This window comes from Diabrotica virgifera, chromosome 5, assembly GCF_917563875.1.
Source record: "Diabrotica virgifera virgifera chromosome 5, PGI_DIABVI_V3a".
Taxonomy (NCBI): Eukaryota; Metazoa; Arthropoda; class Insecta; order Coleoptera; family Chrysomelidae; genus Diabrotica; species Diabrotica virgifera.
Genome location: NC_065447.1, coordinates 257,152,922 through 257,168,194, shown reverse-complemented (window position 1 = coordinate 257,168,194; position 15,273 = coordinate 257,152,922). Strand labels below are relative to the sequence as shown.

The 15,273-nt window shown below is 32.2% G+C and overlaps 1 protein-coding gene across 3 annotated transcripts in view; it reads left to right on the top strand.

Annotated features, from left to right (window-relative positions):
* Positions 1-13,179, top strand: part of LOC114324836 (heparan-alpha-glucosaminide N-acetyltransferase) — a 58,520-nt gene extending 45,341 nt beyond the window's left edge. For all 3 annotated transcript variants that reach the window (XM_050651870.1, XM_050651869.1, XM_050651868.1), the window contains exons 7-10: positions 5,420-5,529; positions 6,000-6,166; positions 7,378-7,564; positions 12,815-13,179. In XM_050651870.1, the coding sequence (XP_050507827.1) occupies positions 5,420-5,529; positions 6,000-6,166; positions 7,378-7,564; positions 12,815-13,133 (783 nt within the window). In that variant the 3' untranslated portion in view covers positions 13,134-13,179. The remainder of the gene's footprint in view (positions 1-5,419; positions 5,530-5,999; positions 6,167-7,377; positions 7,565-12,814) is intronic.
* The last annotated feature ends 2,094 nt before the right edge of the window (positions 13,180-15,273 follow it).

The following is a 15,273-nucleotide window of genomic DNA, read 5'->3' as shown; positions in this document are numbered from 1 at the left end:
AAAAAAAAAATCTATCCTTAAAAATACTCGAAATTGTCAGATTAAGATAAGGTGAGTTAAGTACATGCAAAAGAGTGTATATTTCAAAAATCTGACGATTTGAGCAGGGGGTAAGGAAATGGGTGAGTCCCAAAGTTTCACAAGAAATAAGCGAATATGTCGCGAAATAAATGACAGAACGAAAAATTAAAAAATATGTGCTCAATATATTTTAAAAATCTATCGAATGATACCAAACACGACTTCCCACGGAGAGGGGTGGGGGGTAAATTTAATATTTTAAATACGAATCCCGCGATATTTCGCGAAATGAACATCAGATCGAAAAACTGTAAAATACACTTATTCGATACTTTTAAAAAATCTATCGAATGGCACCAAACACGACTCCCCAAGGAGTTGGGGTGGGGGGTTACTTTAAAATCTTAAATAGAAGCACCCATTTTTTATTGCAGATTTGGATTCCTTACGTAAAAATAAGTAACTTTTATTCGAAACATTTTTTCGAATTATGGATAGATGGCGTTATAATCGGAAAAAACGATTATTGGAAATGGAAAATTAAATTAAAAAATGGCAAGCGCCCACTAAAATGGAAAATTTTACTTAACTTTTTTTGGTTTTAGGACCTACTCTTCACAACCCAATAGGTCCCCATAACGCTCGAGTGACTGCACATTTAGCATACTTTGCTCCCCTACCATTACATTATAAAATAATAGTTTATAATATAGATAATATTTATGTAAAACGTATAAATTATTATTTAATATTTACTAATAATAAGAGACACACTTTACAAAATCCATTCTAGTCATTTGATTAGATTGATACCGTATTATTAAATTTTCTACATTTTTCAATTTCACTTTTACTTGTTTATCTTTGATAGGTTTTGGAATATGCAAATTTTAAATTTTATTTAACATACTTATCTACTTGATATTCTTTAACTTTTTCTAAGGAAATATAATATGGATGGATGCGTATTATAAAACGAGGAATTGAAATTCGAATGAAAAGATTCGCAAGCATTCGTAGGAGGAATAACAGAAGAACTTGCCTCTGCCCACAAATATGGGGAGAATATGGCATTTTCGTCTTCGTCTGTATAAGTTTTAACTAAATACTCAGCGTATCTATCTAAAATTTCATTTTCTGGTTTGCATGACATTAAATCAAAGACAAGACAATCTGATACGTCTTCTGGTTTTATATATGTAAGGCCAAAAGTATGTTTGAGCTACTTGCCAACTTCAGAATTATTCGTAATATGTTGATGTTAAGAGACTGAATTTTTCTATACCACATACTACAAGCTTGATGTAGGTGAAATCTACAACCATGTATTTCAGTGTTCGGACATATTTGAATGATTGCATTATATATAGCTTTTTCAAAATCTACAAAAATTTTACTAGCATTAAACTCAATTTTGAGAGCTTTAATAATTTCTGATTTTAACAAATAAAAACGATTGTTGTAAGTTTCTGTTTTTTTGTTTGGCAGTAAACAGAATAATAAAGAAATATAATGCCCATTAATTAGCCCATGAATAGTGAATAATTGCAAATAATATCTGGTGCAGTAAGAAAATGTGCCATCCATATAATATATAAAATTGAATGTGGCTAAAAGTCTTATATTTGTTTCACAATTATCTTACTTTTGTTACAGTTTATAAAGAGAAAATTTTCCCCCTTGGTTGTTTTTTAAGCACACTTCTTCACAAATTCTTGAGGCTTATCAATATTGGAAGGAAGTCGACCAGGCATCATTTTTCGTCGATAATTATGTAATATATTTTTTCTTATGTAACTGACATCAATCGTAGATTTGTTTGAGGCAAATTAGCTGCAAGCTCTTTGTGTATAATTTTTGCTGGTTTTTCAGTAATATTCTCTTTGGCTTTACGTTTACAAAAGTTAGAAACAATTTTCTAATCTATCTTCTGGCTACTTCTAGATATTGTAAAATTTGCACCAATAGTAAATAATTTCGCACTACAAATTGTTTTATTACACCTCCAGAACACTTCTTTACTTTTTAAGACTTTCACTTTATAAAACAAGTAATTGGACTTCGTAAGTCCTAGGTTTCCACCCAAAGTAATCGAAAGTAGAACTGGAAGACGATATTTGAATTTTACGTGTAACTTTGCGTGGATTGATATACGAATTTACTAATGTTGAGTCATTCTTACTAAACTTTGACATTTGTCACCTCATTTGTGATTCTACCCGGTATAATGGCAAAGGAGTTACATTGGCGGTCCTACGGACCGACGGAAAGTTTGCTCAGGTCAAATATCTCACCTTAGTACCATCCTTGGATTATCAGCTTTTATTTGACACCTCATTTGTCATTCTACCTGGTATAATGACGGAGAAGTTATATTCGCGGTCGTACGGACCGACGGAAAGACAGCCTAGGTCAAATATCTCACCTTTAGTACCATCCTTGGATTATAAGCTTTCATTTGACACCTCATTTATCATTCAAGCTGGTATAACGATGGAGGAGTTATATTCGCGGTCGGAGGGACCGACGTACAGACCGCCTAAGTTAAATATCTCACCTTTAGTACCATCCTCGGATTATCAGCTTTCATTTGACACCTCATTTGTCATTCTACCTGGTATACTGACGGAGGAGTTATATTCGCGGTCGGAGGGACCGACGCACAGACCGCCTAGGTCAAATATCTCACCTTTAGTACAATCTTAGGATTATCAGCTTTCATTTGACATCTCATTAGTCATTCTACCTGGTATAATGACGGAGAAGTTATATTCGCGGTCGTACGGACCGACGCACAGACCGCCTAGGTCAAATATCTCACCTTTAGTACCATCCTTGGATTATAAGCTTTCATTTGACACCTCATTTGTCATTCTACCTGGTATAATGATGGAGGAGTTATATTCGCGGTCGTACAGACCGACGGACAGACCGCCAAGGTTAAATATCTCACCTTTAGTACCATCCTTGGATTATCAGCTTTCATTTGACACCTCATTTGTCATTCTAGCTGCTATATTGCCGAAGTAGTTGTGGTTACAGACAGACGGACAGACGGACGTGGATAATACAAAGATTTCACATTTTTTCAAAATGGGTGAAAACAAAATAAATTTTCAAATACCAGTAAATGTTTATCGCGATTACTTTCTATAAAACATTCCATTTTGTCAAAAATTCCAATTGTGACTAAAAATAAAATACTATAATTATTTAATTAGTTATTATAGGTACCTACTGTAATTTTATAGTAGGTAGATAAATAATTCCCTTGCATGCCTTTGATAAAAACTATCTGAAATACTCACTTCGATTTTGGTGAGGAAAATACCTGTTAGCCCAGTAAATGAACGGGAAATTCGGCGATACCGTGTAATTTTCAGGGGCAACTCCGAATTGCATGAAAATTTGGATTTAGGTTCTACTTACCCTCTACTTCAAAGTTGAAATTGTGCCGTTGGTTGCTTTTACTTGGGGGATGACAGTCACCCCTTCTCGGGGGTGAAAAAACATACCTTCAAGATAAGACCGGAAATGGATAAATTGACTGATTTTAAGCAACTTTTGTTCTATAGAGTTTTTTACGTAAGTCAATACTTTTCGAGTTATTTGCAATTGAAAATGTTGATTTTTCGACAAAAAAACTGCGTTTTCAGACGATTTTTCGCAAATAACTCAAAAAGTAAATATTTTATCGAAAAAAATATCCTTAGCAAAAGTGTAGCTTATAAAAAACCCAAAAAAATGGTGTATCAGTAAAGTATATCAATCCAATAAAAACAAAGTTGTAGCTCATGAAAAAGACGTTCTTATTCGTCTAATTCCAAATCGAATATTTCAAGGTGAAATCGCCAAAAAATTAAGCACTTTTCGGGAAAACCCCATTTAAACTTTTTTAAAGTGTTTATAAAATGCTTTGTTTTAATTGTTAACAAAAGTTTTAGCATTAAAAATAAGCGAGTTACGCTCAAAATACAGTTGGCCCTCTTTTTTTTTTGTAAAAAATCATGAAAATCTCGACGTGTTTAGCTCCCCAAATGAAATTAATCGCTACCGCTTTACAAACAATTTACTTACCTATCTATTTTTTATATGATCTGTCAGTCTCAGCGGTTTAAAGTGTTTATTTTTGAAAGGGTTATAATTGAGAAAGCTTGGATGAGCCACTAATCACGAGTGTATGCAAATTTTGAACAGCCATATCTTAACCAATTTTTGTCTTACGGAGAAACAAAATGAAACTAGCATATTTATAATAGCAAAACCTACATTTTTTTTACTCTTTAAGATTTTTAAGCTCTTTTTAACTCTTTTTAAGTTATTTAGAAAAAATGAAATTTTTCAAAAATTTTTAGAAATTTTTTTTTTACTATAAAACCAAATGTTTTTAAAAATAAGCACTTCAAACCAATCAAACTTACAGATCATATAAACAATACACATACAGTTAAAATAGATGGTAAAGCCAAACGATTAATTTCATTTAGGGTGCTAAATAGAGGGAGGGTTTCACGATTTTTTTTATCAAAGAAAAGGGGCCAACTTTTTTTCAGTGTAACTCGTTTATTTTTGATGCTGTAAACTTGGGTAAAAAACAAATAATAAGCTTTTTTTCGATACTTTAAAAATGTTAATAAGGTTTTTCCGAAAAACACTTCTTTCTTCGGTGATTTCGCGTTGAATTATTCGATTTGGAATTAGACGAATAAGAACGTATTTTTTATGAGCTACAACTTTGTTTCTACTCAACTTGTAGACTTTACTGGTACACTATTTTTTTCGTTTTTTATAGGCTACACTTTTGCTAAAAATATTTTTTTCGATAAAATATTTACTTTTTGAGTTATTTGGGAAAAACTGTCTGAAAACGTAGTTTTTTTGTCGAAAAATCAACATTTTAAATCGAGAATAACTCGAAAAGTATTGACTTACGTAAAAAACTTTATAGAACAAAATAGGCTTAAAATAAGTCAATTTATCCATTTCCGGCCTTATTTTAAACACGCGTTTTTCACCCCCCGAGAAGGGGTAAATGTCACCCCCCAAGGAAAAGCAACCAACGGCACAAATTCAACTTTGAAGTGGAGGGTAAGTAGAACCTAAATCCTAATTTTCATGCAATTCGGAGTTGCCCCTGGAAATTACGCTCCAACACGGTCATTTATTGGGCTATGTGAGATTATGACATACACTTCCAAACTTAGGCAAAAGATTATTTTGGTGAGGAAATTACACCCGCCGTATGTATCACATCGTAAAATATGGTGCTAAAATCTCATTTTTTAAATTTTATCCCTTCTGATTTACTAAGTATTGATACATAGTAGACTTAGGATTTATAACTAAATATGTTATAGGTTTTGAGAATACCGATTAACATTAAATAAATATATTGCAGAAACACTTTAATGATATAAACAGAATTTATCAAGCCTGGTTACTAGCCCTTGGTGTGTTAATATTACATACAATATTAATATTTGCTGTAGCAGCTCCAGGATGTCCTAGGTACGTATAATTTATGAGCATAATGAGTTTGCAAAAAACAAAGAAAACAAACCAATTCTGAATCAAAGACTAATTTATCTGTTTCAAAAAGGTATAATATTTTTTTATCAATTATTTGTCACCAACACAATGGTGGCAAATTTTTACAGACTGCACCGGTGCACACCGGAATAATTTACAAAAGGGAAGGGGAACCGTTGTTGAACGTTTCTCACTACGCGCAAGCACGCTGGCGAAATGTTACTGCAGTTAGTCGAAGGTATATTCAACATGCTGTAATTCCGGTAATTTTGATCTGATAAATCTGAAATTTTCAGAAAGTATTCTTGAAGTTACTTACTTTCATTGAAAATAAAAAAAAATCGAAAATTTCAAAATTTTCAAACCATACCCTCAACCTTCAACATCCTTAAAAAAACTTGTGAAAAATACCGATTTTTGGAAAAAGTGAAAATAATATTTTATTTTAGGGGTTATATGGGTCCAGGTGGCCTGCATAAAAACAGTTCCTACAAAAACTGCATAGGGGGAGCCACGGGATACATTGATGGGTTAATTCTCGGAAACCATAGATACCAAAATCCTACCATTTATAAAACTTACGAATCCAAACCGTTTGATCCAGAAGGAGTATTAGGTAAGATTTTCCAAAGATATTCAGATTTCTCTAATAATTAATGTTACGATATTTTAGGGTCTAGGACGTTTTATCGCCGCCGTTTCGATGCCGCCAGTTCGATGCCGATGCCGGCCGATTCATCGCCAGTAAATTAATCGCTATCTGATATATTTCCGAATTTTCGACAGTTACAGTTATTAGTTATTTTTAGTATTAATTAGGAATTCTAGGAAATGCGAGATATGACGGCGATGAAATGGACTGGCGATGAACCGGCGGCATCTAAACGGCCGGCGATGAACCGGCGGCATCGAAACGTCCCATTCCGATATTTTACGTATACCTCGCAATTGACGTCTCTGCATCTCTGGGATAAGACTTACCTATACTGAGAACAAAGCCTTTCTCGTACCAGAATTTATGAACTAGAACTGGTTGAGGGAAATTTGACTTTCACACATTTTGTGAATTCTTTTAGGGGTTATCTTTAGAACTAATTTTAGAAAATGACTCGTACGATATTTTTCGCATTTATTAGCACCTGCTTTTTTTGAAAGTTCAATAAACTCCGACTTCAGCCATTATGTTGGTATTTCTTCAGGCTTATATCAAAGAATATATACTCTCCTAGAAGAAGCTTTTATATAGAACATATGGTCACGTTTATTTGTCACTTCAAAGCAGGCTTGTTGACGAGGGATGTTGCGGCCGCGGTGAGGGCGGTGGTGAGATCGCGTAAGCTCCCGTAGTCGTTGTCAGGTCTATGCACCTACTCAGTGGGAACACAAAATCATATGCTAAAACGTTACAGGGCAGTACCCTTCTATTCACGTCTATTTTCTTTGCTTATATTATATGTTGTTGAGTATCTTTGAGGTTATTTCTATTGATTCATTGTCCATTAGTTTGAGCAGTTTTTCTTGTATATTATCAGTGTCTGCTGTTTTACCATCCTTTAACTATGTTACTGTAGAATAAACTTCCTGTTGCAATATTCTTGGTCCATCATTTACCTCCTCTTCTACCTAGTCTTAAATAGTTTCTCTATGTAGCATATAAAAAACCTAGCAAACAGAAATAAAAAGAAAGAAGATCAATAATTTAGCCATGGGTCATTTTCAACTGCTTTTATTTTGTTAATTATTGGTTCCTTTATTAAAATTTTTGATCCTTTTGAACAATTTTTAAATAATTGGAAATCAAAAACATTCACATACATATTCTTTTAGGATGTCTAACTACAATATTTCACACTTTTCTTGGAGTCCAAGGAGGAATGATTCTTATATCATACAAGTCACACAACCAAAGACTATTAAGATGGTTACTTTGGGCGGTCATCCCCGGAGTGATTGGTGGAGCATTATGCGGATTTGCAAAAGAAGATGGTTTTATACCAGTCAACAAAAATTTATGGTAAGTAGAACTATTGAAGTAATAAAAACAAAGAAGTACCGTCGATAGAGAGCGAGATTGGGACCCTATTGACAGAAAACAAGCCACTAATAAATAGATGGAAAGAATATTTCCAAAATATTTTACAGGTGGAAACAAAAAACACTACAGATTTACAAAAAGATAAAAGCGATAGGTAATGAGGAATATAGCATTACAGAAAACGTTACATATTTTAAGGAATTATGGTTTGTTTTGGTTTGATTTTACCTATCCTGAAGAAGGGCGATTAAAAGATTTGTAATAACTATAGAGGAATTACCCTGCTTAGCACAGTTACAAAAATACATGAATAGGGAAGAAACCAATGAAGAAGTACTACGGAGGATGAACACAACCGCAGATTTAGTCAACATCGTGAAGGGCCGTAAGCTGCAGTACTTAGGGCATATAATGAGAAATCAAGGCAGATACCAGCTACTCCAGTGCATTTTACAAGGTAAAATTGAAGGAAAAAGGACCCCAGGACGAAGAAGAATATCCTGGCTTGCTAACCTGAGAGCATGGTATAGAAAGACCTCAACTCAACTATTCCGTATAGCAACTAACAAAGTCATCATAGCCAGAATGATCGCCAACGTTCGGAACGGACAGGCACCCTAAGAAGAAGAAGGGAAGAAACCGAGATGTATCATAGAATCAACACTAGATGAATTCCAAAGTGGTTTTATGTGGCTAAATTAGCCACAATTTTACCAAAAAATGATTTTTTTAACGTTTCGAAGCCCAAATCGGGTTTCGTTGTCAAAATACAAAATACTACTAAAATAAACAAAAATGTTGTTGCTAAGTAAAAAAATTCTTCTAATAATTTATTTAATCTGACTCATTTATATTGGCAATTCAGACGTATATTATACATTTTAAAGTAGAAGACTTTAAAATGATATCGCCAATATTTATGAGTTGCGTTCCTGGGACGACTTTACTAAAAGATAGTTCATTCGATTATATGAAATCAATCCCAACTCAAGAGTATCCGTCACAAAAAAATCATAGCAAGTGATCTGTCTTTAAAAAGACAATTAAATGCAACGATGGCAGTAAAATTCTCGCGTTAGAGGTTCCACAGTAAATCACGAGGGAAAACCAGAAAAAACCTCGTGATACTATCCCGACATCGTAAGTATTTTGTCTTACATTTAATTGAAATGCAACTGTAATATTGGACAAAATTACAGATCTAATTACAAGTGGACCTTATACCAAATTAACGAAGGATCCAACGAAGACACTGGAAAACAAAATCTATAGAACTTTATTCAAATTTAAAAATGATCTAACGTACTATCAAAGAAAATTAATAGCACCTCATTACAGTAAGGTACCACATTTTTATGGAGTACCGAAAATTCATAAAGCGAATATTCCACTTAGACCCATTTGTAGTACCATCAATTCTCATTGTAGTGAACTATCAAAATTTTTATTAAATATTATAAAACCATTTGCAAATAATAATGACACATTTATAAAAAATACACAACATTTTTTAAACAAATTATCAAATATTGAATTTAATCCAAATAATATTTTAGTAAGTTTTGACATAAACAGTTTATTTACAAATGTGCCATTAGATAAAAGTTTAAACATAATTAAAACGAAATTAGAAAATGATAATACAATAACAACTAGGACAAGACTAAATGTATCATATAAATCGAGTTATTGACATTATGTGCTAATAATACCTATTTTCAACTAAATAATGATTTCTCTAAACAAAATTTTGGTCTAACAATGGGCTCTTCTTTATCTCCATTATTGGCTAATATATTTATGGAGGATTTCGAAACTAATATCATTTCTAAATAAAATTTAAAACCCACAGTATGGTGGAGATATGTAGATGATGTGTTTTCAATATGGCCTCATAGATCAGAATTGTTGGATACATTCCTGAATATTATAAACGATCAAGAAGAGACAATAAAATTTACAATGGAAAAGGAATACAATAATACTTTGCCTTTCCTTGATGTTTTAGTCTCAAAGAAGGAAACTGGATATGAGACTCAAGTGTATAGAAAACCAACACACACCAACATATACCTCAATTAAAAATCAAATCACAACATCAACGTTAAAAAGGGAATCATTAAATCCTTATATGATAGAGCCAAAATTACTTGTTCTAACGAAAATTCATTTTTAGAAGAAAAACAATTGTTAACATCTGTTTTATTAAAAAATTATTATCTTTTGTCAGGATTAGATCGAATGGAACAGGACAACTTAGAACAGGATCCTACAACATTCACAAAAAATAATACGAGGAAAATATCAATACCATATACAGGGTGTTAGTAAATAAGTCTGAAAAATTTTAATGACTAATTCTACATGAAAAATTAATGCCAGTTTGCTCTATAAACATATGTCCGCAAATGCTTAGTTTCGGAGATACAAGGTGTTGAAATTTTTATTTCAAACTGCCAATTTATTTATTGCTCTAAGACCAGTTGAGCTATGAAAATGAAATTTGGTGAGTTTTAGGAGGTAGTTATTACGAATTTTATGACATACAATTAAGAATTTCGTATTCATCATTGGCGCGCCTACGGCAATGGTTTGAATTATTTTAAAGAAAAAAATAGTACGCCACTGAGATATTTCGAATTAGAAATTATTTTTAAATTCCACGTCTAATTTATGATAAAAAACCTCTCTTGCCTTTTTTCATATGATGCACCGTTTTTATGCAGAAAAATAAAACATCTTGGCGCATATTTTTCATTCTTAATACATCATCAAGAACTATCCAATATAATAATACTAAACTAGAACAATAACAGAAAATATTACTAATACCATTTCAACTAGGTGCAAAGCTGCAAGAAATGTTTGAAATGATCTCCTTTACAGGTAACAGAAGAATTTTATATTCATCATTGGCGCGCGTACGGGTAATGGTCTGAATTTTTTGAAGAAAAAATAGTACGCCACTGAGATATGTCAAACTAAAAATCATTTTTGAATTCCTCGTTCAATTGATGACAAAAAATCTTTCTTGCCTTTTTTTCATATGCGGCGCCGATTTTATGCAAAAAAATTAAACATCTTAACGTTTACAAAGTATTTGAACTTAGTTTCTATGCATATGGAAACTACCTCAAATACTTTGTAAACGTTAAGATGTTTTATTTTTTTGTATAAAAACGGCGCCTCGTATGGAAAAAAGGAAAGAAAGATTTTTTATCGTAAATTGAACGAGGAATTCAAAAGATTTTTAGTTTGACATATCTCAGTGGCGTACTATTTTTTTCTTCAAAAAATTCAGACCATTACCCGTATGCGCGCCGATGATGAATATAAAGTTTTTCTGTTATCTGTAAAGGAGATCGTTTTAAACATTTCTTGCAGCTTTGCACCTAGTTGAAATCTTATTAGTAATATTTTCTGTTATTGTTCTAGTTTACTATTATTATATTGGATAGTTCTTGATGATGTATTAAGAAATGAAAAATACGCGCCAGATGTTTTATTTTTCTGCATAAAAACGGTGCATCATATGAAAAAAAGGCAAGAGAGGTTTTTTATCATAAATTAGACGTGGAATTTAAAAATAATTTCTAATTCGAAATATCTCAGTGGCGTACTATTTTTTTCTTTAAAATAATTCAGACCATTTCCCGTAGGCGCGCCAATGATGAATACAAAATTCTAAATTGTATGTCAAAAAATTCGTAATAAATACCTCCTAAAACTCACCAAATTTCATTTTCATAGCTCAACCGGTTTTAGAGCAATAAATAAATTGGCAGTTTGAAATAAAAATTTCAACACCCCGTATCTCCGAAACTAAGCATTTGCGGACATATGTTTATGGAGCAAACTGGTATTAATTTTTCATGTAGAATTAGCCCTTAAAATTTTTCATACTTATTTACTAACACCCTGTATAAAAGGACTATCCGAGAAACTTAAAACAATAGGAAATAAATTCAACATTTCAACAACATTCAAAACAACAAACACATTGAGATCTATTATATCTAAAACTAAACCTAACAATGAACAAGAAAGAACAAAGAATTGCATCTATAAAATACCTTGTGAATGCGAACAGTGTTATTTAGGTGAAACATCAAGACCATTAAACGTTAGAATAAGTGCACATCAGTCTGATATTAAAAATAGAGAATTTGATAGATCTCAAATATGTCAACACGCATGGGATAATGAACATAAAGTTCAGTGGAGAGATTCAAGTATAGTCCTGAAAGAATCAGACAGTAAAAAGAGAAAAATTAAAGAAGCGGCTCTAATTATGCTAAATGAAACCAATTGTGTCGCAAATTCCTCGGTAGAATGCAGTAGAATGTGGTTACCCATACTGATAGAGAAAGTCAATAGTAATAAAATACCACGATTAGTAAGTCTATAACATATCGAGTTAGTACAAATTTTATATTTTAGTGTTACTTATTGTATATCTATGTATTATTAATATTATTTATACATTAAAGTCAGAATTTGGTATTAGTTTTTTGAAAGTAAATTAAATGTAAGACCAAATACTTACGATGTCGGGATAGTACCACGAGGTTTTTTCCTGGTTTTTCCTCGTGATTTACTATGGAATCTCTAACGAGAGAATTTTACTGTCATCGTTGCATTTGATTGTCTTTTTAAAGACAGATCACTTGCTATGTTTGTTTTGTGACGGATATTCTTGTGTTGGAATTGATTTCATATAATCTTTTAGTAAAGTCGTCCCACGAACGCAACTGATAAATATTGACGATATCATTTTAAAGTCTTCTACTTTAAAATGTATAATAAATATACGTCTGAATTGCCAATATAAATGAGTCAGATTAAATAAATTATTAGAAGAATTTTTTTACTTAGCAACAACATTTTTGTTTAGTTTAGTATTATTTTGTATCTTGACAACGACACCCGACTTGGGCGTCAAAATGTTAATAAAATAATGTTTTTGGTAAAATTGTGGCTTTATTCCCATTGAAAATAGTTGATTATAAAAATGCCACAAGAAAATAGCTTCAGAACAACATAATATTTTATTATATTTACCAACTAGACGGTACGTTTTGATTCAGTTCAATCTTCTTTCTTCTAACAAGTTTCTTTAATCACGGGTAAACCTAGAAACACGTGTCAGAAGATGGTAAGAGACTCGAATTGAATCAAAACGCAACCGTCTATATTTATTTAATTTTTTCAATTTGATTTTTGTTTTAGGTCATTATCCTTCGTCATGGTGACTACCTGTTTTTCATTCTTTATGCTGAGCCTTTTCTACCTTCTTGTAGACGCCAAAAAATGGTGGTCAGGTAAACCATTTACGTTTATAGGCCAAAACGCTATATTACTGTATATCGGACATGAGATGTGTGATGGACATTTCCCAATAAGATGGTACCTCCACAATTATGGTAGCTTAACTAACGAAGTACGAAGAACACATTTTCTGGCTCTATTGTCTGACACATGGGCTACAGGGATTTGGGGGTTGGTTGCATATTATTTGTATAAGATTGAATACTTCTTTGTTATATAACTTTGTATTTGATAGATTATTTACAAATAAATTTTTACCATTCTTATTCTGTTGGTTACTTTATAGTAGGGCATTGGCGGCAGAGATAGGTAATATGATTAATAACCATCTTGAATCTTGGAAAAATTATTTGAAAAGCACTTGAAAAGCCGAAAAAGCACTTGAAGAATCGAAAAATTGTGAATCTGGATCCGGCTTTATTAGATTTAGAGTTACAACTCTTGCGTATTTGTTTAAAAGTAATCGCTTAGTTATCCGCGAGTTTGAACGCAATTGTGAGTTGGGAAAAATATATCACTGGAAGAGAAGAAAAGTGCAAGCATAGAAGAAAAACGCTGGACGGAAGGGCCGCCCGAGAACTTTCTCGTACCTATCTATTATCGTTATGGTACTAGATACTTGCATTCTATAAAAATAACAAAATTATTCGTTATTTTGATATTTTAGAAACACCTTCTATACTTGAAAGTATTTTATGGTTCTACGCATCATTAATTTCTGCATTTGAGAAAATGTTCGATGCCATATTTCGGGGACACACTATAGATGTATAGATTATTGCATAAATCAATAGAATATTATAGTCATACTTTCATTTCAAATTAGTTCATTTTTCTGAGAAATTAATAGTTTACAATATTTGCATTTCATTCTATTTCAATTACGCCAGTCAATGCTCGAGATTAAGAACAAGATATTATCTCCGAATTATATCCTACTGCATGGATATTAATGAAATTTTGGGAGTAGCCAAATCTCCTAATTCAAAGAGATTGCTCTTAATTCAAAGTCTATCCTATATACTATGGCGCTTTTATCATGGGGGCGGTTTCCACCACTTCTCATGGGTAAAATATCTTTATTTTCGAATTTCATGGATAAAAAGGAAGATTTTTAAGAAAATTTAAAAATTCATTCTATAATTTGATCACATTTTTTACAAAAACCATTCATTTTAAACCCGTTCAACTTTTTGGAAGTAGAAATAACACTATATTAAAAGGTATTGCAAAAGAAAAACAATGTATTTAAATTATGGTGGATGGGGAGTTAAATGTATATACTTTTCATTTTTCCTTAAAGTACATTAGTCATATATATTTTTTGCACCATATCTCGCTCAGTTTGTATGTAACCGACATTTAACGGTGCTCGTTTTAAAGGCCTTTTCAAACATTACAAAAGGTGTTGGTAGCATTATACACCTAAAACCTACCGTTCCTCTGTTATTTCAAGTTGAATACACCAATTTAAGCATGCACCAAAAAACAAACTATTTTCGATGTCTTTTTTTTTTAGGTGTTTTTAGTTCGATGCATAGTTTTTAAGGTATTCACAAAAAATCCGTCCGAAAAGGTGTCAAACAAATTTTCCACCCCCTTGAAGAAGTGGGAACCGCCCCAAGATAAATGCGCCATAGTATATAGGGTAGATTGTGTTTCTTGAGCTATTCCATACTTACTGTGAAAATATCAAGTACATCAATGTAGTAGGATGGAATTCGGAGCCAAATACCCTCATTGACTGCCCTACAATAAAGCTCTTCTATGATCGCGTGAGAGAGGACACACATAAGATTATAGCAAAATTCTATTTACCGTAACTTTTTGAGTTTTTGAGCTACAGCAATGAATTTTATGTCATTGGAAAGGTAATTTTGCATTCTTTCAAAATATGTAAAAATATATAGGGCATATCTAAAAAATTAAGATTTTTTATTAATTTCCAGTTCAACCGGAAGCCATATTTTTGGTAAAATTTATTGTGATAATAGATAATAAAGTACCATATATGTCTGCACAATTTCAAATTTTAGTTTCTATTAAGAAGGAAGTTACGGGTACTCGAATATTTTTTTATAAAAAAGTCATAACTCCCCTCCTATGGGGAGTTAAGAAATCTGACTAATTTCATTCAATTTACCTATAGGAGATTCATTTTTGAGAAAATCTAGTTCAAATGTATGTCAAATTTTGACCCCTTAAATATAGGCAACTCCTAACTTTTTCTGAAAAACGATAATATTCTTCTTACAGCCCCATCTTTAGGCTATATAACGACTTTTTCAAATTAAACTTATCTTTAACAAGTTTTTAGATAGGTAGGGAAATTTATCGGGTGGGCGGTCGGCCATGTTGGC